Raw genomic sequence first — 27,334 nt, 5'->3', positions numbered from 1 at the left:
GGCTCCATTTCTAGTTTGTTAGAGTGAAGTGCTGTAGAACTCAGGGTTTGTGAGACTGTGACATAGATAAGAACTAATAAAAATCTGAGTCTGAACAAGAAATATCATCTTGTGATTTAATCCTGACCCTGGCACCAAAGAAGCAGAAGAACCAGCAGCAGACATGTGGCTTGTACCTGTCCCACCTACCAAGGTAGCATGCAGAGGAGATAAAAACCATAAATCCACCTCCTCCACCCCTTCCTACACCAGCTGGCCTCACTAAATCCTTCACCTAAATCCGAAAACAGGACAAAATGGGGCCTGGCACCACTGACTGAAGTAGGATGATGGAAGGTTGGCATGTGCCACCCAAGGCTGCAGCTCCATCCTGAGCGTGGCCGTGCTCTTCCAGCTGCCCAGGAGGCCTTGCTGGGAGCAGGATGTGAGGAAGGCACTTGCAGTGACAGTGACACTGTGGGGCTTTGAGCAGGAGCTGTGCTGTCCCTGGAGGGGACTGGGATGGTGGATTTCAGTCCCAGCCTGAAGCACACTTGGGAACAGCTGCTGAGCCCTGGAATGTGGCTCAAGATATGGAATGGTTGGTGACAGGTAAAGGTGACAATGTCCTTCCTTCTGGGGACACCTGGATTCTGGCTCCTATCTCCTTCCCTTCCAGTCACAGTCCATCCACACCTTCCCAGAGAGGAGAGGCTGGATTAACATGGGCAGGAGTATAATTTCCACCCTGTTCTTCCAATCCAAACATGGAGCCATCCCTCAGGATGTGTACTTTCCAAGATCTTCAGAGCTGGGAGCGACTCCTTCCCCATCACCAGCCTGGCAGGGCAAACCCGTCATTCTCCTGAGCAGAAAGAACCTGAAATTGCTTTGGAAAGCTTTGACCTGCTGGCAGCAGAACACTTCAAGCTCCAAGCCTTGTTAATAACCTCAGCACACATTTAAAGGATGGAATTCTCCTCCTTCAGCAGCCTGATGAGCTCTCAGGAGCTGCTTGAAAACATCCCTGTCTGGACCTGTATCAGACAAACTTCGGGGTTTCTGTTCTCCAGAGGGATTTGCAGCCCAAGGAAGTCCTTGGGCATTGACCTGCCTGAGCACAGCCTCAAAAACCCAGTGTAGCTTGGCCTGGGCCTTTGCTGAGGAGAGAATTTCACCCCACCTGAAAGCTGCTTGGGCTGTTGTTTACATCCCTCTGTCTGCCCAGAAACCTCCTCTTTGTCTAACAGCCCCTAAAGGCTGGTAGAGATGCCAGCTGCAGCCACCCCATGGCTCTGGGCACTGCAGCAGTAGGCACAAGCCTGGCACTGTTTTCAGAGATGCAGATTTTGCTGCAGCCTCTTTGCTGTCCTGGGCAAAATCTGCAGCAGAAACTCCTCTGCCGATGGGAATTTTCCTGCTGGGGAAGGGAATGTGCTGCAGGTGAGAGCAGGGACCTGCTGGAGCCTCAGGGCTCAGTGGGAGCCCCAATTGCTGCTCCTGTGTTTTCCCCAAACCAAGCCCAGGCTGGGGCATGAAGACTTGGCCAGGTTTTCCATCTCTGGGAAAAAACCTTCCTGCTTAGAGAATCTTCCACTTCCAGCTTCCCAAATGTATGGACTGAGGTGCCCTAGAATCCCAGACTGGTTGGAGTTGGAAAAGACCCTAAAGATCATCTCATCCCACCCCCTGCCTTGGGCAGGGACCTTGCCCTGTCCCAGGTCGCTCCAAACTCTGTCCAACCTGGCCCTGGACACTTCCATGCCCCCAGGGAGGGCAGACCCCAACCCTGGCACCTTCTGGAGATAATTCCAGGGGGACATTTGTTGGTGTTGGCATGAACAGACAAAGGACACAAAGTGCTGGTCCAGTGTAAAATCTGCTCAGAGGAGCTGAAATTTCCTTGTTCACCTATTTACACATTTTCATCTCTCACTGCATCCTGCAGGGACAAGAGATCACTGTAACAATGTCCCTGTCACCTAAAGTCAGGGACAAACCGTTGTGCTCTCCCTCACAGCATGCCCAGAGGTTATTCTGTGTCTGCCCAGCCTCAGAGACAGGGAAATCAAAGGCCAGCCTTTCAGTCAGGGACAGTACCAAGTGCTGGCAACACCACAGGGTTTTTTCTGTTCACTCATGTCAAATGAAACAGGATTTAATTCCAATTCTGCCCTCAGCACACAAAAAGCTACAAAAAAACCACATCAATGAGAGCCCACAGTTAACAATCACAGTCCCAGAATCCCACTGGAGTGGGAGAGAGGGAAGGGATGCAGAGAGAAAAAAGATGCATGCAAGTGAAGAACAGGCAAATGAGGAGCAATTCCCCACAGGAGAGCTCTATCCTCACAAAAACCACCACCAAAAACCACTTTGGGGACTGGCACACCTCAGGTCTCCCCAGCTGACTTTCCAGGTGAGTTCCCAAAGGATACAGGTGCACAACACAGGCCACCCACAGCTGTACTGAGCACTGCTTTCCTCCTCAATTTTACCAGGGACAAAGGATTTAGGGGAAGATTTTCCAAGGGGATTCCCACTTTTGGAAGTCTGGCTGAGCAAAACTCACATTTTGCTGCAAACAGGCACCTGGAAGAGGCTCTCCCTACCCCACCTCCTTGCCCTGCTCCCTGCATTTCCCTCTGCACTGCCATTTTCTCCATCCCAGTATCCAAAGTGGTCCAACAGGAAACTCAGACACCTCCAGGCCATTGGAATTCCCAATCTGAGAAGCCAGCAGGGAGCAGAAAGGGGTTGAGGTGCTCAGGAGAGGGAAGCTGGGATGGGATGAGTCCCTGTGTCCCCTCGGGGTGGCAAACTGGGATTCACCTCCCTTTGGACAGCACTTGAGGAGCTCTTGCCCTGCCAAGGTGAGCTGCAGGTTGTACCTTCCAGCTGCCCATTTCTTGGCCAAAAAAGGCCATTAAATAAGAGAGAAATTCCTCAGAACCTGCAGCAGGCAAAGCCAACAGGCCTCAGCTAAAGCCACCCGAGATCCTCCCAAAAGCAGGGAAAATTCCTGTCTTGGAAGGCCCTGGCTTGAGAAAATCTGTTTTCAAAATGAGTATCTGGCATGTCTGGAGAGCTCCTGCTGAGGGTGGAGCAGCTGGAAGAAAATAATTTATTTGTCTTGGATCCAAAATAGCTTTGCCACCATGGCTGGGGAGGTGAGGGAGGGTTGGGTGAGACATTGCTCACCCCACATCCATGTCCCAAATCTCCATGGGCACCCAGAGGAGCCAGGAATCAGCCAGACACTGGCACAGCCAGGAGGGATTTGATCTTTGAACATTGTCTGGTGTGTTTTCCCAATGCCAGAAATGCAGCCAAAAGGCTGAAACTGCAAACAAAAGTTATATTAACTTTTTTCCTTTCAATATTACAAAATAACTTTATACATAAAAATATCTCCTTGTGCAGAGCGTGAAATTTCAAGCATCTCCAGACTACTTTCTAATTTTATCTGAATTTAATTCCTCTCCATTTCTAGAGGATCCATTTAAAAGGAATCCAATTGAAATTGGCAATATTTTTCAAACTCAAAATATTCTGCTTGACCCAATTTTTTTCCTTGAAAAATTCAATCAATTGAATTTGATTGATTGAGCTTTCAATTGAAAATTGAATTTTTGATTTTCATCCTGCACCAGGATGAGAAAAGAACAGAAGAGAAAAATCTCAAGTTCTTGCAAAGACTTAGGGACAAGAACATAGGTTAAAAAAAATTGAACCAGTTGCTTAGAGTGTACTCAATTAAAAAAAAACAACTTTCCCCCCATTTTTTGCTGTTTCTTCTGCCTGAAGTTGTGCTTCAAGGCTGTGTCAGAGCTGTAGCTCATGGTTTGAAACAGGATGAAAAAATTTGAGAGGGAAAGGGAAAGAGGAGAGGGAAAGGGAATTAAGAAAAAAAAAGGAAAAGGCAAAAAAAAAAAGGAAAAGGGGGGGAAGAAAAAGCGGAAAACCAAAATAAAACCATCAATGAACCAAAAAAATGCCAACAACAACAAAAATAACTGAACCAAAACAAAGAGAAAAAAATCCCAACTCTAATTTGGATAATTTCCCATCTTTCTGGAGCCCAGAAGGGAATTTTAGGAGCCTGCTGCTCCTTCCCTGCACTGATGAAGAACGTGCATCACTTGGGAATCGCCAGCCACAACCCTGGGACTGGATCGGTGCTTGGACTCAATGATCTTGGAGGTCTGCTCCATCCTAAATGACTCTGTAATCCCATGAATTTTAGTCTTTCCTATCCCATCAGATGAAAAGGGGGAAGAAAACCTCTTTGACTTTGCTGTTTTAGGATTTACTCACTGTCCCTGCCCATGGCAGAGGGAGGATGAGCTTTGAGGTCCCTTCCAACCCAAACCATCCCAGGATTCTGAGACTCCTGGGATGATCCAGGGGCGCTCGGGTGAATTAATGATGGGGAATAGGAAAAGAAAGGTATAAATGCTTCCCAGGAGCCCGGACCTGCCAGGAAAGGAGCTCCCAGCCCCTCTCCCGAGGCGGGGCAGGAGGCGCAGCCGGAGTCCCCGCTCCGCTTTGGGGATCCCTCCCGCAGCCCCCAGTTTTAATTAGGCGGATTTGGAGCTCGTTAATGCTTCTGCAGGAGCGGGCCCCAGCGGCAGGAGCCGCGCCGCTGTCTCCCGAGTCTGCTAATTAACGCGGCGCTGATAACGAGCGGCTGATTAGAGGCGGGGTCGGGAGGCAGCGCTCGCTGCGCCGGGTCCGGGCGCGGTCAGGAGGCGGCCCCGGCGCTCTTTAATTGGCAATTAACAAAGGCAGCGCTAACGAGGAGCCAAATCTCTGTGACAGGAATAAATTCCCTCTCCGATTTGCTGAGGAACTGCTTGGACTGTGGCCCAAAAGGCAGGGAAAGGGTTGGAGGAATAGGGGGGAAATTAATCCTAGGATCAAAGGTGTCGTGCTGGATTCCAGCCTGACCCAGAAAAAGCTACTACACCCTAAATCCCCTTCCCTGGCACATTTACCCAGAGGCAGCAGGAAGAGGAGCACACAGTGTCTGGAAAACTACTGGCACCCCGACATATTTGAATTATTAAGAGCACCCCATCAGCCTCTGGGACAGGAACTGCTCTGGGAATGATCCCCAGACAGGAATAAATTTGGGACAGTGGAGCGCTGCTGTGGGAAATGAGGTCAAATTTGGTGAATAAATTATGTGCTATGAATAATTCACCCCGACCTAGTTGGAATGATGATATTCTGGTTTAATTCTGCTGGCTTTGGAGAGGCTGTCCATGGCCTTCATCCCTCTTGGATCATCCCAGGAATCACAGAATCCTGGGATGGTTTGGGTTGGAAGGGACCTCAGAGCTTGTCCAGTTCCACCTTCTGCCATGGGCAGGGACACTGAGCAAATTCTAAGACAGCAAAGTCAAAGATGTTTTCTTCCCTCTTTTCATCTGATGGGACAGAAAATATTAAAATTCATGGAATAACAGAATCATTTAGGATGGAGACCTCCAAGATCACAGAGTCCAAACACTGATCCAGCTACCACTGACCCATATCCTCAAGTGCCACATCCACATCTGTATGGTTTTTAAATCCCTCCAGCAGCGGTGATTCCACCACTGCCCTGGGCAGCCTCTTCCAGGGCTTGAAAACTCTTTGTGAAAACTTTTCTTTGTGAAGAAATTCTTCCTGCTATCCATTCTGGCCCAGCCTGAGCCCATTCCCTCTCCTCCTGTCCCTGTTCCCTGGGAGCAGAACCTGACCCCCTGGCTGTCCCCTCCTGTCAGGAGCTGTGCAGAGCCACAAGGTCCCCCCTGAGCCTCCTTTTCTCCAGGCTGAGCCCCTTCCCAGCTCCCTCAGCCTCTCTGGGGCTCCAGCCCCTTCCCCAGCTCCGTTCCCTTTCCTGGACACGCTCCAGCCCCTCAATGCCCTTCTCACTGTGGGTGGCCCAGAAGTGACCAGAGGAATTTGTGTTTTCCAGCCTCCTCCCCCAGCCCAGTGCAGGACAGAGCTCCCTGGTGCCCGAGGATCCCATGCACCTCGGGCAAGCGGCACAGCCACACACACGAACTGCAGAGGCTGGTCAGGCTGACCACGGAGAACAGTTGAGAGAGGGGAACCAGAAAACAGCAGAAAGGAAGGACAGCAGCCAAGGAGGCTGCAAAGAGAGCAAAATCCAAACAAAAACCAGTGTGGACGTACTGAGAAGGCAACAAAGACGTGGGGAAAACACAAAAAACCTCTGACAAGGACTGGGGTAAGTAGACATGGAAAGAAAAAGGGGGGTATGTGGGGCAAAAGAGCTTTTGCTGGACAGAACAGTCAGGGGTTTTAAAAACCAGAGGGAGAGGGTGAAAATAAGGCAGAGACAAAGCCCTGGCTGCTGTTGGCACTGACTGAGCTACACCTGCAGGAGCAGGAGGGTGATGTCCCTTTCCAGGCTCTGGGGAGGGGTCAGTGCCCAGGGGGATTTCAGTGTCCTCCTGAGTCTCTCATCCCCTTGGGAGTGGATGTCACATGAGTGACACCACGGGGGACACCTGGCAGGAGCAGGGGTGCCACATCCCACCACAGTCATGGGGGAAGGTGCCCAGCACCAGCCCATGGATGTGCTGCATGGAGAGGTGCAGGAGGGAAGGAGTAAAAACCAGGCCTAACTAATTTTATCAGCAATAACTGGGTGAGAGATCCGCCCAAAGTGCAGCTTGAATCCATGGGGGAAATAATTTTCTTGTCTTAAATCTGTATTTTGTAGTTCAGGGGGAAATGAAAGTGATCATCCCCAAACTCAGAGAAATCTGATGTTCACCCAGACTGAACCCATCTCTGCCTGTGCTTGTGACACACAGACACAATCCAGAGGCTTCTTCTGAGATGGGGAAAAATTAATGATGTCTTTAAAAAATCAGGAGTCTGGGTTATAAAAAGAAGCCATTCCTATGTACCCTGGTTCTGTGGGTTTGTTCTGTAGGGACAGACAAATTAAAGGCGATATCAGGAAATTCTCAGGCTGAAGAAATGCCTCTGGGCACAAAGTCTTCTATGAAAACCAGCCCAAAATCTTATTTTAAATGCCTGTTTTAACACATGATCTCTTTATCCCCTTTTGTTTTCTTCCTTTTTGAATTCTACAAGATTTAGGGAAGGAAAAAAAAAAGAAAAAGAGTTTTATCCTTCTGGTACAGCCCCAGAGCAGATCTGGTTGCCCACCTGCATGCAAACACCTCCTTTCAGCAGGACACAGCTCTCCTAAATAAATGGAAACTCACAGGTGGCAAATCCTTGGATTTCTGTGGATAACTGGTGTCTAAAATAGCTGAGACCTGGAATTTTGATCTAGTTGGGTTCCTCAAGCTCAGTTATGGTGGCCAGAAACAAATCAAATACAGCAAAGCCACCTAACTGGAGAGATTTAAGGTTATGTTTCATTTTCCTTTTAAATCCTGGCACGCTGAGGAAGGATCTTGTAGGAAGATTTATCTGAATTTCTTCCTGCCTGAATAAATCAGCCCCAGGTTTGGGTCTAGCTTGAGCCTCTTCACACCAATCTTGGGTTTATTTGGTCTCAGTGAAAAATCCCTCAGTACAGGAGGGGCTGTTGTGGTGTGGATTCACCAGACTGAGTTTTGGGGTTTGGGGGTGGCTGGAGTGACACCAGCAGCCAAAAAATCCTGCTGGGTTTGGTGGATCCTCAGCCACACCAGTGACAAATGGTTCTGAGCAACCTCTCCCTCTGAACTGTGAGGTTCAGTGGTGGAACTTCCAAGGAATCACCCTGGAAATGGAAGTCTGCAAGCACCCTGAGAGTTTTTGGGAGGGCAGCCTGGCCTTTACTGGGTCTGCTCCATTTCCATCTGAATTTCCAGCCAGGCAGCTGCCTTTGGGATAGAATTCATTCTGGTGGCTCAATTAAAAAGTTTTGCCAAATCAGCAATAAGCTGGAGTGATTTCTCCATCTCCCTGTCCTAAATGTTTTCTGTTCAAGTCGTTTCTTCCGTGAGGGTGTTTAAGGAGCCCTTCTGGTGTTGTCTCTGTTTAATTGCTTGCTCACTCCTACAGTACTGCCTACTCTAATTACTCCAATCCAATTAAGAGGAGGAAAAAACAACATTCTACTCAAGGGTTAGTGAGACAAAGAGCCCCAGGAAGAAAAATGGGGATCTAATGGGGGGTAATTTGCTCATTAGCACAGTCACTCCCCAAATTAACCTAAATGGGAGGAGAATGAGAGAAAAGAGAGAGAAACACTGATAGAAAGAGAGCAGAGACATACTTAGAAAGACAAACTGATGTGCCAGAGTTTCAAAGACCAGGAAAAAAGTTACCCAAAAAAGTTATATATATAAAAATTAAGAAGAAAAAAATCAGAGGATCCAAAATCTTGCTTGGAAAGCAGAGAAAGCACCAGAAAAGTCCAGAAGAACAACACCAATGCCACAGAAACCCCACTTCAGCCACGGCACAGAAAGCTGGTGGTTGGGCAGGGGTTCCTGGGGAGGATTTCTACCTTATAGGCAACACGAGCTGGGCATTTCTTCCCAAGGCCTAGAGGTGGGGACATGTGTCTCAGCATCTCATACATGTCTGTGTAACTGATGCGCCCGCTGGCACCACAGGGATGGAGGCAAAAGCACCAGGACACAGAAATCCCATCGGATTGAGGAGGGAAAACGGGGAAGGGGTGGGGGGAAAGGCAACACAATGGAGCAAATGAAAAGGGGGAGGGAGAGAAGGGAAAGCAGACAAGAAAACAGAGATCTGGTTAATCAGATTTCTCCGGGAAACAAAACCAAACTGAAGAGGTGGGGCAGGAGAAAGGAGGCTCCGCTTCCGTTGCTGTTTCGGCTCCCAACGTCTCCTCCTCCTGCAGGGGTGGCCCTGGGAATGATTGATGTCCCCTGGGGAATTACTGATGCCCCCGGGGAATGCCTGATGTCCCCTGGGGGAGAAGGGTGGCAGGGCTGGGTTTGGCTGGCTGTTGGTGGGGTGGGGGATGAAGGCTCCCCCATCACCCCCCAAACCAGCCAGGTCTCCATGCCAGGGAGAGCTGGGGGGCAGAGTTATGGGACAGGGCTGGGGAACACAGCCCAGCTTTCCTGCCAGGAAGCAGCACTTTGGGTTTGGGTGATGGGACAAGGGAGAAGTCAGTCGTGGGGGAATTGCTGAGGGATGCACTGGGACTGCTCCCACTCCCAGCTGAGGCCAGGATTCTGCAAATTCCTGCTCCAGAAAAAGCAGAGTCCAGCCCTGGCAGGAGGTGGGAAGAGAATCTGCTCCTCCCTCACTTTTGGTGGGGCTTGTTTTTCACCAAGCCAGCCTCAACTGGGAATTGCAGAGGTGTGGGAAGAGTCCCTCAGAGCAGCCCATTGCTGAGGGCATCTCCCTTCAGCACTGGGTAGTGGTGGTGGATAAATCCTGCCTGGAAAACAAGGAATGCAAAACAGCAGAAAATTCCTGCTTCACCTTTTTGTGCCTGCTCAACTGGGAGCGGAACTGTGACAATCTCCTTTTGTTTTTCCAAGGAGCTGCCTGCTTATACAATGTGCAAACCTCTGCTGCCTGGCATCTGAGGAGAGCCAGGGATGTTATTAATTAAAGTCTAACCCCTGGAAAAGCAGGATAATGTCCTCATCTCTATACCAACAAAGAAAACCTAAGCACCCATTTAAACCCCCCTTTCTGAGCAGGAACCTTCCCACCAGCCCAATGCCCTGACATAGATCTCAGTTCCTATGTAAAGCTTTGATGGAGGAGGAGGAGAGAACTCGCCCAACCCAAAATATCTATTCCTGTCCCTGGTAACTGCTGCAGATAAAATCCCACCCAGCTTTCCCAGCCCAGAGCTGATTTGGAGGCTGCTGAGAGACAAAATAGGAACAGGAGCCAATGTCCTCCCCTGGCTCCTTCCTGCTCCTGGGCTGGGGTGTGGGGTCTCCTCTTCCTCTGCAGAGCTTCTGAGCTCTTAATCCTCAGTCAGGTGTGGGAAACACCTGGGCTGGAGTGGAGAGGAAAAGAAAGCTCTGGGCTGGCTGCTTCCAGCCTTCTCCTTCATCCTCTGTTTTCCAAGAAGTTCCCTGCCTGGAACTGTCCCCACTCATGCCCATCCTGTGCTGACTTCTCAGCAAGATCTGTCCCAAATCCCCCACCTGGGCTCTGAAGCACAGTGAACTCTCCCTGTGCCGTGAGCAGGAGCTTTCCCTGGGTATCCATCACAGCTTAGAGACATCATTTAACCCCCAGGCCATCTCTGGCTGTGGCACCATGGAAAGCTCCTCCCTCACCCCTCATCTCTGCCCAGATCCAATGGTTTCCCAGCTCAGGAAGTTGATCACTCAACAACAAAGCCAAACCAAACTTGCTGCTTCCTGGACACCTTGGGATGCCATTTCTCTCTGGAATATATTGAAGTGCTGGGATAATTTTCCCCAGGACTTCCCACCTGGAGCTGGCAGGATGGAAGTTGGAGGGTTCCCTGTCCCATAAAACTGCCTGTCCCCAGCCAGCCAGGGTGTGGGAGGAGACAGGGAAGGGATGCATGGAGGAAAAAGGAGGCAGTCAGTCAATCATTCCTTTTTTCAGGCAAGGGATTGGTTATGTTACACTTTCTTTTCTCTACTGGTTGCATTTGCACTCAGGGGAGGGAAGAAGGGAGAAAAAGAAACAGAACCAGGACTAGAGATGCTGGAGGGATCTCTGAAATTCCAAACCTTGTAGGCCACCCTATGAGGGCACTTCTTTCCTAAGCCCAGGGGTGGAGCAATTACACGTAACAAATTGTACATATCCTTATAATGAATGCGGCAACTGGAAAGGAAACACCAGAGGTTATGACAGCAAAATCCAACAGGAATCAGCTTTTCCACAGGCAAACAGGGAAGAATCAGCTTCTCCACAGGCAAACAGGACAAGTTGGAAGGGCAAAACATGCTGAAAAGAAAGGTTAGTCTGGAAAGGAAGGAGTCACTTTAACACACAGAGAGAACTTCCAGCTGCTCATCCAACCTTATATCCTTGGATTTTCCTCTGGGAAACCTTCAGTGCCACGTGCAAGGCTTCCCAAACATTTGTTTCCTTTCCCACTCATGTTTTAATTCCCTGTCCTGAGCATCAGCCTCCAGACACTGCTGCCCAACACCTGGAGCCTGCAGGCCACAAAGAGCCTCTTCAATGGATTATTCCTGAGATTTTATTACAGCTCTTCAATGGATTATTGCCAGCATTCAAATTAGCTGCTTTAAAAGCTTGGGAACCTCTCCCTGCCACTGTCACCTCCTACATAACCCCAGCAGGGCCATTCCTGGGCAATGAGGAATTTGCAGGGAGAACAGAAAGTGTCACCTCCAGAGCCATGCAGGCACGGGAAAAATCCAGTTTTCCATACCAGAAGGAGAAATCAGACACCTCCTGGAAGCTTTATGGTCAGTCTCATTAACTCCCAACAATAATTTCAGCTAATTAAACAGTAGGATTATATTTCTCAATCTCTTTTTGTATAACCAACTCGTAGGTGAGAAGAGCTGAACTTCAAAATTACCTCTGAAGAAAACTGAGAAGCTTTGGTGTTTTAGGTTGGAAATGAGGTTGTATGTTCCACTGCCATCTGTCAGAGCTGGGCAGTTCTCCTCTGTTCATGGGGCAGGTTTTTCTTTATCTCTCCCACAGCCAATCCTCCCTCCAGCAGATCTCTGCTGTCCATGGCCACTGAGTGTCCCTGCAGGGCTGATCCAATTCCAGCATCCCATGGGGAGATGCTCCGCCCAGGGCAGGAGCCAAGCATTCCTACCTGGATACAATCTGAGCCTGGAACAGCACAGCAGCCTTTGCCCACTGCATTCCCAGAGGAGCAGCTTTCTCCTGCCCTGCATTCCCAGAGGGAGAGCAGGCCCATCTCCAGCAGCCCTGGAGCTGCAGAGGAAAACTCCCCCCTTGTGCAGGATCCCTGCTCCAGCAGAAGCACAGCTGGCACTGCAGGAGGGCTGAGCCCCCATGGGATGGGACTGTGCCACCACCCTGGGGGTCAGGGCATGTTCTGGCTCTGGCAGTGGGTTGTTTTCTTTATTTGTACTATTGCATTTGTATTTTAAATTTTCCTAGTAAAGAACTGTTGTTCCTATTCCCATATCTTTGCCTGAGAGCCCCTTAATTTCAAAATTATGTTAATTCAGAAGCAAAGGGTTTGCATTTTCCATTTCAAGGGAGGCTCCTGCCTTCCTTAGCAGATACCTGTCTTTTCAAACCAAGACAATTAGCCTACCTGTTTTTATTTTGTTGCATTCTGTAAAGAAGGCTGGAATGTTTTGGGAGAACTCCTTCAATGTTGCTTCTTTTTGGGATGTGAATAATTAAGGTCTATTCAAAGCCTTCCCCAGTCAAGTCCAAACGATGAATTTGAGAGCAAATGGAACCATGCAAGTCTTGGCTCCAGGCCTACTTTTGGTCTTAAAAGGATTTGGTTTAACTGAGGCACCAAGTTTGATGTTTCCTTACAATTTTAGAACAATTCTGGAAAGTCAGAGTGTGGAAAATATGGCGGAACACTTCCCTGAGTCTGTGGAAGGCTGGAAATCCAACAGTTGTTTTGCACTGGGAGATCATGGCACAAAATCAGGACAAACAGGGATCCTTTTCCAGGTTCAGAGAATTCCAGAATGGTTTGGGGTGGAAGGACCTTAAAGTCCATCCCATTCCATCCCTGCCATAGCAGGGCCACCTTCCACTATCCCATGGTGCTCCAAGCCCCTCCAGCCTGGCCTTGGGCACTGCCAGGCATGGAGCAACCACCACCTTTTCTTTAAATCAGATTTTCCACAATATCCCGTTATCCCAGAGAGCCCAGAGCTCTCCTGGGAGCATTTGCAGCTCCTCCTGAGTGCTCTGGGGACAGCTGATGGCAATGGGATGGCCAGAGCAACATCTCCAGCATCTCCATAGGGTGGGCACTGGGAGAGGAATAAAACAGATAAACAACTCACTTTCTGTATGTTGAACAAATAAATGCTCTTAGATATCCAATTATATTTTCTTTCCCTGTTCATCCTTAAATCCTGTTTTCCCTCCTTTCTTAATTAACTCCCACCAAACCACCTATGCTCCCTATTTCTCTCAGCCCCTCTTTTTTTTTTTTTTTTTTTTTTTTTTTTTTTTTTTTTGGATAAATCAAGGCTTGTTGTCACCCTAAATCCAGCAGTTTTCCCATACTCACCCCTAGGGATGGTGGCACAGCTGGAACAACAGTTCCTAACTGCCTTTATTTACTTCAATTTCAATGTTTTTCCCCAGGAAAGTTTCCAGGGAGTTGGATTTTGTAATAAAACCAAAGGTGATATCAGAAATTATGGTGAAATACACATTAAGTTGTGTTTAAAATATTATCTACATAATAAAAATACAACAATTGTGCAGCATCTTTCATTGGGGGTCTCAAGCTAAGAAAATCAGATAAACACTGTAATTCCATTTTTCCTTGGGATAATCAAAGAAGAGACCTTGGGAGAAGTGATCAGTGAGTGACCACATTCAGCTCAAATCATGGAATAATGAAATCAGAAAATCAGGTGGATTGAAAAAGACCTCTAAGATCAGAAAGGTCTGAAATCAAAATTATTGAAAGCTCAGTTCTGGCTTAAAGTGTGAAAGGATTTCAAACTTGTGGAGATTTTAGTCCCACTTCTGAAAATGTCATTTCAGTGGAACTATTCACACTCAATAACTTCCCACCAGAGTGAAAAGGGAACGGGGTTAGAGGGAAAAAAAAACAAAACAAAACCAAAAAAACCAGAATTAGCATCCTAGTATGTGACATTTTCTGCATTAGCAGCTCTGGGAGTGGAAGGTTTGGCCCCTGAGTGACTCAGAGTTAATAGAGCGAGAAATCTTCCTGTAAACTCACTGCTGGTGCCTCTTCTGGCTGGAAAGTTCCTGAATATAAACATTAAAAATCCACATTGATCCCATTTTCCCCCTTGCAGGTGTGTTCCTCCTCCCACGGATGTAGAGCCAAGGCTGTTGTTCTAAGGAGAAACCCCGAGTTTTCAGCCTCATTGAGATTTTCTAGTGGGAAGAGACAGGATTGGATTGGAAAAAGGGAAAAAGAAAAGTTATTTATGCCTGCTAAATCACCACAAAGGATTTGCTGCATCAAAAAGCTCGTGGGGATGAAAATCTGCCTGGAGATTACAAGCTAGTAGTAAGTGTGGAGTAAATATTCAGGTTGGTAGTAGGGGTGGCTTGGAGCAGTTCAAATCCCCCACAGTTCACAGAAATGCAGGTTTTTGGAACAAGTTTCCATTTAAAGTTAGGCTAAATCATTTGAAGTGAGATTTTAAAGCAGTTTAATTGCATCCTAGCAGGGAGTTTGAGACGTTGATTATCCAAACATTCCCTGCCTCTGTCTCTGCTGAAGGGAAACAAAAAAGAAAGGAAAGATTGGAAGAGCTGGAGGCATCACAAATCCGTAGGAGATTCATGGCACAGGAACTCACAAGGAGGAAAAAAGGGATCCAAAATTAGCAGAGCTTTAAATTAACAAAGAGTCTCCCAACAGGCAAATTCCCAAATAGAATATCAAGGGAATTATTTGGACCTGGGACAGAGAATCCAGAAATGAGAATAACCCCATCACCAGGGCTGTGGTGCAGCAATACAGAAAAGCAATTTGTTAAATCAGTCCTACTCTAGAAGTGGTCACTGGGCAGGGCCACTCCCTCAATTTCAAGAAATTCCTTAATTTGGGGTCTGTGCTGCTGCTCCACTGCCTAAGCCCAGTGTGCAGATCCTCTGTGTCTTGGAAGAAATAAAATTCAAAAATAAACATCTCATTGTCCAGTGTGAGAAAACCATCCCCTCCTTTCACCCACTCATATAGCAGGAATATTTTATCAGAGAATTAAATATAATATAAGAATTAAACACTTCCAAACTTTGGCCCATTTCATTTTATCCTGATCATTTTGTACATCTTATAACCTCAACTGCAACTAAAGCTAAATATTACTCAAAAGGCCTAAATTCCCACATAGAGTTTGATGTCATTACAAGGAGGCTTCCAGGAGAAAAATGTTGTGTTTAATGAGGAAAGTGTGTTTGAAAAATTCCAATGTTTTCAAGAAACCACCCTAAGGCAGAGGACCATCACATCATTCCCTCTGGGAGCGGGTGGGAGGATGGAAGCAGAGCCTGCAGGACCTGACTCAGATGCAGCCTGAGGTGTCTGCACAGCCTTTGGGAAACCACCAAGGTGGATCTCAATTAAAACAACGCTGCACAAATGAGGTGTGAACCTCTCCCACTCCCTCAAGTGCTGCCAACAGGCAGAGATTTGCGGATTTACATCTCCGGATGGGATGCAGGAACCAAAAGCTCCTTTTGGAAGTGCTAGATAGCTTTTCTCCAGGGCCATTTAGGCAGGCTCAGTGGAAGTGAGGCTGTTAATCTGTTCATTTTTGGCTGCTTTGCTTTCAGGGTTGGGTGTGCGTGAAGGAAACGCCCTTGCAGTGACACCAGGTTTGTTCCTCTCCAGCGCTCAGGGAACTGCAGCATTTAACAGCGATGTCACCTCAAAGGCTGGAGCTGTTCCCGTTAGGACGGGCTCTGAGGAGCGGCATTACAGCTGCAGTGTCCCCGTTGTCCCTGTCCCGCTGTCCCCCTGTCCCTATCCCGCTGTCCCCCTGTCCCTGTCCCGCTGTCCCCCTGTCCCTGTCCCGCTGTCCCCCTGTCCCAGCACGTACCAGGCTGCCGGGTCGTACTCTGCCCACACCCGGACGAACTCGTCCAGGTGGTGCGGCCCGAGGATGGAGGAGTCCCGGGTCAGGTACTCGAAATTGTCCATGATCACAGCCACGAACAGGTTCAGCATCTGCGGGGAGGGAGCGGGGACGGGGACCGGGAGGGAGGGAGAGGAAAGGAGCAAGGAGGGGAAGGGAGAGGGGAACAGAGAAGGGAAGGGAGAAAGGAGAAGGGAAAGGAGAAAGGGGGAAAGAGAAAATGGGAAAGGAGAAAGGAAGGGGGAAAGGAGAAGGGAAAGGAGAATGGGGAAGAGAGGAAAAGGGAAGGAACGGAGAGGGAAGCAGAGAAGGGAAGGGAGAAAGGAGAAGGGAGAGGAGAAAATGGGAAAGAAGGGGGACGGGAGCAATGAAAGGAAGGGGAAAAAGAAAAGGGAAAGGAAGAAAAGAGGAAAGGAAAAAGGAAGGAAAAGGAGAAGAGAGAGAGGAACAGAGAAGGGAAAGGAAAAAGGAGAAGGGAAAGGAGAAAGGGAAAGGGAGAAAAAGGGAAAGGAGAAAGGAAGGGGAAAAGGAGAAGGGAAAGGAGAAAGGAAGGGAAAGGAGAAGAGAGAGGGGAACAGAGAAGGAAAGGGAGAAAGGAGAAGGGAAGCAAAATGGGAAGGGAAGAAGAATGGAGGTTAAAGAGGAAGGGGAATGGGAAGAAAATTTTAAAAATGAAAACCTGGAAGGGAAGCATGCATGATTCTCATAAAAGTGGATGTTTCTACAAGGAACAGCCTCACCCCAGGGAGAAAGTCTTGGAACAGAGCCCTGGATCCCTGGGAATGCCACTGCTGCCTCCTCTCCTGCCCATTTTATCATGTCCCCATGACTGGTGCTGCCTGCAGCATGATCCAGCCCGGATCGCAGCTGGATCAGCCCCTTCCCTTCTCCCCCTCCAGCACAGCCCCACACAGGGGCTGCAGCCACTGCTCCTCCAGCCAGGAGATGGGAACTCTTCCAGTACGTCCACATCAAGGCACATCAACACCAGAACAGCTGGAGGAGATCCCATTCTCCAGCCTAAATGTGTTGTTTTAGACTCATAGCAATTCCAACCTTCCAAGGTCCCCAGAAAGGTGAGGGGCAGGACATACAAAAGGCTCCTGACTCTAAAGGCCACCAACAAGAGCCTGGAAATGCCTCTGGCACATGAAATTCTCCTGATGTTAAAGCCAACAGAAAAATCACAAGGATTTTCAAGGGAAAAGATCAATGTGCAGACTGGAGAGCAGGAGGACAGCTGGGAATGGATGCTGGATGAAGCCCCAGGATCTCAAACTTTCAATTTCTGTTTTTTTAATGTACATTTCAATTTCTATTTTTCTCCCTCCTGTATATTCTTAACTTCCATTTGATATTTCTCAACCTAAATTTCAATTTATATTTCTCTCCAGCAAATGACAGGAGGAAAATTCTGTCAAGCTACACATCCACAAAGAGCCAGAAACACCATTTAAAACCAAATATATGATCCAAACCCCCTCAATCTATGGGTTGATGTTGAACAAACTATTAAAATGTGCCCTCCTGGCAAGACTGGGGCTCTGCAAAGCTTTAATTGCTCATGGGGAAGCAATTGAAATGCTGAATATATTTTTAAAAATCACCTGTTCTGTAGCAGCTCAGCTGCTTGGCTTTGCCCTTGGTTTTGGGTTTTTGCTCCTTCAAGGGCTCTTCCCTCTCCTGGTCCCATTTCCCAGGATTTTCTGGGAGTGCTGACTCAGGGACAAAGCTCACACAGAGCTGGATTTGCACAGAGCTGCTCCAGCCTCCAATTCTGCTGCCACATCAGAGTGGGACAACTGACAAACCCAGGGAGGGGAATCTGGGGAGGACGTGCTGGTTGTTCTTGTTTTGTTTCTTTTTGGGGTTTTTGGAGACTTTTTGTTGTTGATGTTATTGTCTTTTTTTTTGTTTGTTTGGGTTTTTTGTTTTGTTTTGGGGGTTTTGATGTTGTTTTTGCTGTTGTTTTTTGTTTTATTTGTTTTTTTAAATAAGCTTCAGAAACATTAATACATGAAAATAACAATGAGCATGGCTGATGTTGGGTTAGAGATTTGTACAAGAGAAGAATTTGGGTTTAAAGCCCAGAATGCTGAAGGAATCAGTAAATGGAGCATTAACTTTGGATAAGCTTTCAGGGCTGCAGGTTTTTTAATACATGCACGAGAAATAATCCATGGGTGGTCAAAGGAGCAACAGCAGCCACACAAAGGGTCTCAGCAGGAGGACGCTGAAGTTGGTGTGTCCATCTCCAGCTCCAAACTGCCACGTGGAGCTCCTTTTCCTGCTGGAGGGGTTCTGGGGACAGCAGGGGTTGGCTGCACAGAGCATCAAATGTGGGATTTTACAGCAAAGCCCTGGAAGTGAGCGAGGGCTCCGTGTGCTGCTTTTGGAACATCACAGAGCTCTCAGCTCCTCCTGCCCGAGCTTTAATTGGGTCCCTGTCCCTGCTTTTCCACTGCTCTGTCCCAGCAGTGCTGGGGGGTGACCCAAGGAGGAGGGAGGTGCTATGAATGCTCAGAAAGGCACTGGCACTCATGCCTTAGGGTTTGAGCTTTTATATATTCCATATATTTGTAACCCTGCAGTTCTTTAGTGGATAACTCCACACTCCACACACAGTGGGAGCTGCTGCTTTCCCACTTTGGGCAGACACAACAATTCCTCTCCAGGCCTGGCCATCAAGGACACCTCACTGCCTCAGGCCCCAGAGATGGAAACAAAAGTGAGTTGGGGAAGCAAACTTGGGGTCAGTGACTTCATTAGCTAAAGCTGTAATTGGCAGATTAACCCCCAATATGCAAATGGACCAAACTTATAAAAGTGTAAAACCCATCGTCCATTTTGGGTGTAGGCCTTGGGGGGCTTCATCTGCCCAAAATGTACCTGAAGGTCCTTCAATAAATATACCTGCTTTTTATTGCCTTAATTTTGTCTGGCCTCTGTTTCTAGGTAGCCCCAAAAAGGTGTCAGCACTTCACAAAGCTCAACCACAACCTGGCACAAACCAAGCCCAGCAGCTTTGAGTGTTTTCATGTCTAAAACCTTTCTGGCAGAAAAACAAATAAAAAGTGATTTTTGCATTTGTTTGGCAAGCAAATGATGATCCTTGTGGGTCACTTCCATCTCAGCAGATCCTGGGGTTCTGTGAAATGAGTGTGATGCTCCCAGGAAACGCTGCTGAACTTGGACATTGTCCCCCTGCCCTCCCCACTGCCCTTCCTCAGAGGGATTGTATAAATCAAGACAAACCCCATTAATGCTTAATTCCAAATGTTAGACCCTCCTGTGAGAAGAAAGATAAACCCTTTCCCTTTAATGACTAAATGATCTCTTTGGGGATTTTACCAGCAGGATGATAAATGGGGTTTAGCAAAGCTGCCTTGGTGGTGTCTAAATTATAATTAGGAATGAGGAGGGGGCACAGGGGTGGGGAGGGAAGGGTTTGGGGGATCCACAGCACCACCCCCACTTTGGGGGGTCAGGACTGACTTACCAGGAAGGAGCAGAGGAAAATGAACGACACAAAGTAGAAATAGGCAAAATCACTGCCACATTCCTTTTTGGTGAGGCCAGAGAGGGGGTCACAGGCTCTGTTGCTCAAGCAGGACAACATGATCTCATGCCAGGCTTCCCCTGTAGCACTCCTGCAACACCAGAGCAGAGGCTGAGTTTATCCACCCCATCCCCATGACAGCCACCCTGCAATAATACTGCACCCAATTAACCAAATTAATGAGGTGGAAGGTTGTGCCCAGGAGCAGAGACTGTACTTACACTGGGAGTTGGAACTACTCATGAAAAAGAAAGGAGAAAGAACATTTCCCTCTATTACAGGGGAGTAAAAGAAACCAGACAGGCTCAGGTAGGCTAAAAGCTTTGTTGGTTCTGTGGAGAATAAAACCTGATTGATTTAAACAGTACAAATCTGAGTAAACAGAGTTCACATTGTTGCCTTTTGAACCTAGTGCTGGCTCTAAAGGCAGTGCAGAGGATGGGAAATGAAACCAGGCTTCTCCACTGGAATCTCTTATTTCCTTTATCAGGCAGATAAATTCCAGCATGGGCTGGTTGGACTTGGGTCTCTGTTTCATCACAGTCTCCTGGGTGTTCTTGACCTGTTCCCTCCTCCCTCTAACTTCTACTACTGAGAGAAAAGAGGCAAAAGGAAAAACTTTGGAGTCCCAGAGTTGGTGCTCAAAATAAATCAGTCCCTGTGAAGTGCACCCTTGGTTTGGAAGTCAGGGATTCTCCACATGCACTTACTCTGAACTCCTGCTTCCCTCAATGTTCTTTTGCCTTTTATTCCCACAGCGAGCACACAAACTTTGGGAAAACTCGGTGCTCCATCTAACCTGGAATAACTTCCAGGCTCTGAATCACAGCAGATTCCCCCCCTGGTGCCTGGGTGCTAAAGGCCCATTCCCTTTGTGGGGAATTGTGCAGAAACCAACTCCCATCCCAACCCTGCTGCCTCTGCACCTCACTCCCACTGCTGTGGGGCTGGTGAGGGACCACGAGGCTGAATAACGAATCAGTTTTATTGAAATTCAGAATTCTGAGCCCAGGCATTATTCTGAGATAGAGTGGGCTAATTCCATTTCTGTCTGGCTTCACAGAAACTCCCAGGCAAGGATCCAGTACCAAGCACCACAGAATCCTTGGAGCCAAGCCTTGGCAGGGCTGGAAGGGGCTGGTGTTCACTGGGGGATCTCCACAGCTGGATGAGGAACATCTCCCCAAACTGCCCCAAGCTGGAGCAGGGCCTGTTCTGCCAGGTCTTAAAATGAAAATCTGTTCTTTAATTGATTGGTTTTTCACTTGAAAATGCTTCATTTCCAGGCAGGATTAACCCAGAGTGAAACACTTGACTTCTGAAGCAGAGGTGGGGTTGGTGTAGGAGCTGTTGACTTCTGATTATGCAAAAATTGCCAATTAAAGCAATTCTCACTTTAAAAAAAGAAAAAAATAACCAAGTTGCAGGACAGGAAACCCATCAATCAGTTAAACCCGTGGGGTTCTGATCTATATGCAGCTTCAACCTGAGTTGCCATGGCGGGTCACAGCTCAGGGTGACACTTCGTGGAGGGGCTGAATCCAATCTGCTGAGGAGGAGGAAGCAGGAATGGATAATTTACACAAATCCCAATTTTAAAGGATGCCCAAGTCTGAGCAGCTCAGCTGGCACCTGCACAAAGATGTTTTTGCTGTTCACACACAAACCAGAGGGTGTTTTATCCTCTCCTTACCTGAACAGGAGCATCAGGGCTTGGAGGAAGGTCCGGAAGTTGTTGTGCCGATTAATGGAGGTTTCATCATCTAAGGCAATGTTCCCAAATACCTGCCAGGAAAACAGAAGGGATTCAGCCAGGCACATCAAGTGGAGTTGGAAAATAAGGCAGGGAAATAATGTGTCCTTGTTTAAAGGCTCTCAAAAGCTGGAATAATTTCTGTGCTGAAAAGGGAGATAAAAACGTGTTGTGGAGATCAAACACAAGATTAATGTGCTTTGTATTCACAAAGGTCCTTTCCAGCAGTTCAGCTCCATCCCAGGCCAAGAAAAGTTTATAATTTCTTCTCAGGAAGGTGCAGTGCCTGGGCTGCTCCCTCCTCTCAGGCTCTTCATGTGTCCATAGCCAGGGGAAGGGTCTTTTCCTATGGGATTCACGGATGTCCAGTGCTGAAATGTGATCCAGGCTCATACCCACAGCTGGATTGTCCAGCTCACTGGGGACACTTCAACATAAAAGCTGACAATTAAGTAAGAAAAAGTGGCCTTTTTCGTTTCTAATTTACCTGACACCAGACAAGAAGAGCTTTTGCCTCGTCCCAAATCAGTGCTGCTCCTGCTGTGGAGGCAACAACCATCTGCACCCTGAACCAACCCAGGCTGCTTATGGCTAGAATGAAAGAATGAAATATTTTACCTGCATGCCAATAATGGCATAGATGAAGAAGAGCATTGCAATGAGGAGACACACATAAGGCAAGGCCTGTGGGAAAGGAAAAAGTGGGATTAATGACAGCAAATGCAAACACTGAACTCCATGGCAGGACTGAGTTTTGTGGCATTTGTCCTTAGGTTGGAAATGGGGGTGTGTAATCTATTCCAGTCTGTCAGAGCTGGGGCAGTTCTCCTCTGTTCATGGGGCAGTTTTTTCTTTCTCTCTCCCACAGCCAATCCTCCCTCCAGCAGATCTCTGCTGTCCATGGCCACTGAGTGTCCCTGCAGGGCTGATCAAATTCCAGCATCCCATGGGGAGATGCTCCGCCCAGGGCAGGAGCCAAGCATTCCTACCTGGATACAATCTGAGCCTGGAACAGCACAGCAGCCTTTGCCCACTGCATGCCCAGAGGAGCAGCTTTCTCCTGCCCTGCATTGCCAGAGGGAGAGCAGGCCCATCTCCAGCAGCCCTGGAGCTGCAGAGGAAAACTCCCCCCTTGTGCAGGATCCCTGCTCCAGCAGAAGCACAGCTGGCACTGCAGGAGGGCTGAGCCCCCATGGGATGGGACTGTGCCACCACCCTGACCCACAGGGGGTCAGTGTTTGGGGGGTTTTTTGTGGTTTTTGGTTTTTTGTTTGTTTGTTTGTTTGTTGGTTGTTTTTTTTTTGGGGGGGGGTTGTTTGTTTGTTTGCACTATTACATTTGTATTTTTTATTTTTCCCAGTGAAGAACTGTTGTTCCTATTCCCATATCTTTGCCTGAGAGCCCCTTAATTCCAAATTATAACAATTCATAGGGAGGGGCTTTACATTTTCCATTTCAAGGGAGGCTCCTGCCTCCTTAGCAGACACCTGGCTTTTCAACCCAAGATGGTCCTTCAGGTGTAGGAACTGGGAAGAGGATATGAAGAATTGTAGCAGCACTCAGGAGACAACCCCTGGAGCCAGGTATTCATCGATCACACAACAGTCAGGGCTTTCCAAGGGCTCTCTCTGTATCCTTGGAAGCAGCAAGCAGGGAAAACATAATCCAAGGCTCGGCAGTGAACACTGGAGCTACTAGCAGGCACTGGCACTTTGTGTGCATAATTCTATGAACATGAATTGTTAATGACCTTGCTGGAAATAAAATCTCCATCCCAGAAATGAGTTCCGGCTCTGAAACAGGCCCAGTTTGGGGCCTCAGGAGGACAAAAAGATTCTGAGTTTTAGCAAGAAATCAGTGAAGGCTGCAATGTAATTATGTCACCCAGGCTAGAGAGTGACAGCTATTTTCCACTTGGGCTAAATGAATGGGTAATTAATGCCTCTTAATTAGTAATATCTCAAAAACGGAGAAGTGTTGCCCTTGGGCCAGCCCCTGTGGTGCCTGAGGCAGGAGCTCTGCAGGCCAAATGAGCAGGAATTGTAGACTCATGAAATATCCTAAGCTGGAAAAGACACCCAAGGATCATCAAGTGACCCCTGTCCCTGCCCAGACCCCCCACCAACCCCACCCTGGGCATCCCTGGCAGCGCTGGCCAAAGGCTCCTGGAGCTCTGGCAGCCTCGGGGCCGTGCCCATTCCCTGGGGAGCCTGGGCAGTGCCAGCACCCTCTGGGGGAAGAGCCTTGCCCTGAGCTCCAGCCTGAGCTGCCCTGGCCCAGCCCCAGCCGTGCCCTGGCTCCTGTCCCTGTCCCAGAGCAGAGATGGGAGCTGCCCCTCGGGAGGAGCTGCAGCCCCGGGGAGCTCTGCCCTCACTCTGCTCAGCTGAACAATCCCAGAGCCCTCAGCTGCTCCTCACGGCCCCTCCAGACCCTTCCCCATCCCTGTGTCCCTCCTTTGGACACTCTCTCACAGCTTTTTTCTTACTGAGGTGCCCAAAACTCCCCCAGCACTGGAGGTGAGGCCGCCCCAGCCCAGAGCAGAGCGGGACAATCCCATCCTTGGCCCAGCCGCCATCGCTGGGCCTGAGGCACCCCCAGGACAAAACCTGGAGGAAACCTGGGGAAATGGGACTGATGGACACCTCTGATGGACACCTCTGCACGAGAGACACAGCCTGAGAGCTCCGAGCTGGGGGACAGACAGACAAACAGCTCGTCATGAAGCCCAGGAATGTCCTTGGCTCCACATCAGGGCCACACTCTGGACACAGGCTTTGGGAAGGGTTGGGATTGTGCTGGAAAAGGCTGAGCCCCTTCTCCCAAAATCCATCCACTCTCTCCTGACTGGGAACACCTCACACCTGCAGACCCCTCAGAGGAGCTGGGGCTCTGCACCCACAGCTCCCAGCCCGTGAATACTGGTGTGTCAGAGCCCAGTATCACTGCCACAAATCCTGGTTCCACATTCTGTGTTCTCCTCCCTGCACTGCAGAACCTGAGCAAGCCCCAGGACCAGAGTTAAAGCATCAGACAATGAAAAATGGGCTGCAAATCAGCTGAGAGCTGTAAAGATAACCAGCTTTGGGGCATGTGGGCTTTTATTTAGATCTAGAACACAGCTAATTCAGCTGATTTTGTTTAGTTCTAGAAAACAGCTGAGGATTGGTGGGAGGAGGGGCAGAGGTAAAGGAAACCAGGCAATGCAACTGCCTCAACTTCAGAACAAAACCTCAGCAAAACCTCATTATTTTAGTCCTTCACGTTAACAAACCCAGGCCTGTGGCTCTACAGCTTCACAGTTTGTGTTACCAAAGCTCAAGGGGCTGGGTTTCACCTCTGCCAGATCCCATCACACCCAAATCCTGGGGCAGGTAATTTAACCTTACACTCACTGAAGTACAAGGCACTTGTCAGTCAGGACACAGCTTCTTTATGCAAATTCCTGAGCAGCCACACTTTGTCAGAGGGATTTTGGGGTAGTTTCAAGGGCAACCTGAGTGTTGAGCACTTGCTGGAATCTGCATGACCAAGCAGCCCTTCAGCCTCCTCCTCCAAACTGCAGCATTCAGGGGATAGTCAGTGTTAATCTGCTCTCTTTTCTGTAGAAAATTAATATTCCTGGGGCTGGGCAATGCTCACAAGCTCATTTTTAGCAGAATTAATATTCCTAGGAATGGTCAGTTTGAGCCACTTGACTTTTAGCAGAATTAATATCCCTTGTTATGCTAACCAGTTGAATTAATATTCTTGGTGCTAACCAGTTTGATTTTCTGCAGAATTAATATTCCTGTGGCTGGGCAGTGCTCACCAATCCTCTTTTCTGAAGAATTCCTGAATTCTGAATTCCTGTAATCGCTCTGTAGAGGTGCAGAGAGGCCGTTCCAAGACAAGGGAAGCTCTTGGATCCTCACTGGAAGATGCTCCATGTGCGCCAAGCACGGACCCTCTCCCCAAATCTCTCCCCACATTGCCAAGGCTCACCTTGAAGGACTGCACGAATGTCCAGAGCAGGATGCGGATGGTGTAGCCCTGGCGGAGGAGCTTGATGAGCCTGGCTGCCCGGAAGAGCCGCAGGAAGCTGAGGTTGATGAAGTTGTCCTGTGGAAAGTAAAGGTTTTGTGTCCTTCAGAAACGACCGCGATCCAAAACCACAGCCCGCAAAAAAGAAATTAAAATTACCAGCTTCACGATCTAAGCAGCAAATCGGCCACCAGAAAACCTTCCAAAAGAAACATTCGTCAGTGCAGATCACTCCACATGCAGCAAGAATGAGAAAACCCCTCTCCACAAGAGCCCTCCCCTCTGCTACTGGGTCAGTGAGAGAAAAGGAAAAGGCCCTGTCACGCTGTCCTTGGAGGGCTGGTTTGCTTAGAGCAAGGCAGATTTTCCCCCCTCAAGACTCAGGGAGAGGGGGATGGTGCCGGATTTTCATTTTGAAAAGGAATGAGGTTGTTGAAAGTCTTGGTCAGCTCAGTTTTGACAGGGAATTGAACTTAAGCCAAGACACTGGCAAGGGACAAAGAAAGGCATTGTCCAGTGAAGATTCAAACATCCTTGGAAGAATGAGGATGTTTTCCAACCTGGATGTTTCCAATGTTCGTATAGCATGTAACTGGACAGGTTTGCCAAGGAGAAACGGCACCAGAAGATTGTTTGGAAGATGGATCAAGGGCAGCCAGTCAATTGGGAAGGTGGAGCTTTCACCAGCAGGAAGATGCCTTAGGAACCTGCTGGTTTTCCAAATTCTCGTAAATGTGTCTGCACAAGTGGATCAAAGAACTGCTGGAGGCACGTTCTGATTTTCATTTGTTTTCTAGGATTTTCCGCACCCCTCACTCCATTTTTTTCCTTTCTTTCGGGGAAAAGAGGATTCTTGCCCCAATGAGCTAATCTAGAGAGGGTTCTTTCCAAAACAAAACATGCAAAAGCCAGATCCCTCTTGCCCTCCTATTTTAAGGAGATGAAAAAATATTCCCCATTTCCATAATTCACTTTTTTGTGGATCTCTGATCACAGCCACTTATTTGACTGAGTGAGCTAAAGAGAGAAAACATCCCACTTTAAACTATTGAGCAGTGAAGCAGCAAATATAATCATAAGGAGCTCTGCTTGGTAAAGATGAGCAAAAATTTCCCTTGGATTATTGTTTTACCAGAGGTCACTTTGAACTGACCCACATTTCTTGCTCATTTGGCTACAGAGCTCATGCTGAAATTGGGGGGCTTGTTGGATCTATGGATTCTTTCAATGCCAGCTCAGTTTTGGGGCCATTAGCATTGCATTCCACCAATCCCATCAAAGAGTTCCAGAACTCAGTCTCAGGCATGCACTCGGTTTCTCTCAGGTTAAAAACACAAGCAGCTCAGAGTTAGGCACAGACCGAAAATCAGACTCGATCTTCAAATAAAGAGAAAAGAGAAAAGCACAGGAATGTTCAATGAAGGTGCAGACAACACTGAGCTCATTCAAGCCAGCAACAGAAGCCATCTCTGGCAGGCAAAGCACGAGCGAGGATTCCCCTGGGTTGGGTAGTAGAACAGGCACTGAAAATGTCCAGTCTGTCTCAACATCAGCTCCAGGTTTGTTTCCACAGTGCTTACCTTCCCTTCACAACAGTCCAGCTGCACTCACCTGAGCAGGGCAGGGCCAGGGAAGGGCCCTGGGGCAGAGCTGGGGCCCAGCTGGGTAATGGGGACCATCACTAATGGGGTTCTTCTTCCCACTGTGAGCCAGGCCCAGGGCAGGGCAGAGGTTTAACCATGAGCCCTTTTAATCAGGAAAATCTCCCCACCAGCAGGAACTGGATCAGCCCTCATGTGTAATGCTGGCAGCCCTTAGGCCTGAAAGTCTGATTTTAACTTCAGAGCAGTGCTCAAGCCAGATCTTTTCTGTGCACAATCCTGGGGCTCCAAGGAGGAGCAGGGGCACAGGATCCATCTCTGCAGGATCCAGTGGGATCTCCCTCTTCCCACATAACTGCAGCCCAAGAGCAGGGACATTGTCCTGCTCAGGCTTTGTTAAAACCTCATCATCACAGCTGCCTGGATGTTTAACACTGCTTTGGGCTGGGCTCACTGCAAGCTGAGCTGCCCCAGTGCTACCCATGGAAAAGGGATGGAAATGGGAAAAGGGTTCAAGACTGTGCAGTTACATCAGGGACCCCCCCATTCCCTGGGATTTGGATGGACAAACAGCCCATAGATTATTTTTCCCCCCCCCACATTCCCTATTTAACTGTGGCATTGCCACTTCCTAAAGAGTAGTGAAAGCCTTGGCTCCACATGGAACCACTCCCAA

The 27,334-nt window shown here is 48.4% G+C and overlaps 1 protein-coding gene across 14 annotated transcripts in view; it reads right to left on the bottom strand.

Annotated features, from left to right (window-relative positions):
- The window catches only part of CACNA1B (calcium voltage-gated channel subunit alpha1 B), a 298,893-nt gene that overhangs the window by 18,846 nt on the left and 252,713 nt on the right, over nucleotides 1-27,334 (bottom strand). For all 14 annotated transcript variants that reach the window (XM_064393626.1, XM_064393612.1, XM_064393613.1 and 11 more), the window contains 6 exons: nucleotides 25,019-25,135; nucleotides 21,656-21,721; nucleotides 20,978-21,069; nucleotides 19,225-19,375; nucleotides 15,690-15,817; nucleotides 8,471-8,567 (listed from right to left, as the gene is read on the bottom strand). In XM_064393626.1, the coding sequence (XP_064249696.1) occupies nucleotides 8,471-8,567; nucleotides 15,690-15,817; nucleotides 19,225-19,375; nucleotides 20,978-21,069; nucleotides 21,656-21,721; nucleotides 25,019-25,135 (651 nt within the window). The remainder of the gene's footprint in view (nucleotides 1-8,470; nucleotides 8,568-15,689; nucleotides 15,818-19,224; nucleotides 19,376-20,977; nucleotides 21,070-21,655; nucleotides 21,722-25,018; nucleotides 25,136-27,334) is intronic.

The sequence above is a fragment of the Passer domesticus genome, chromosome 18 (assembly GCF_036417665.1).
Source record: "Passer domesticus isolate bPasDom1 chromosome 18, bPasDom1.hap1, whole genome shotgun sequence".
Lineage (NCBI taxonomy): Eukaryota > Metazoa > Chordata > Aves > Passeriformes > Passeridae > Passer > Passer domesticus.
This window is presented reverse-complemented; position numbering and strand designations above follow the sequence as displayed.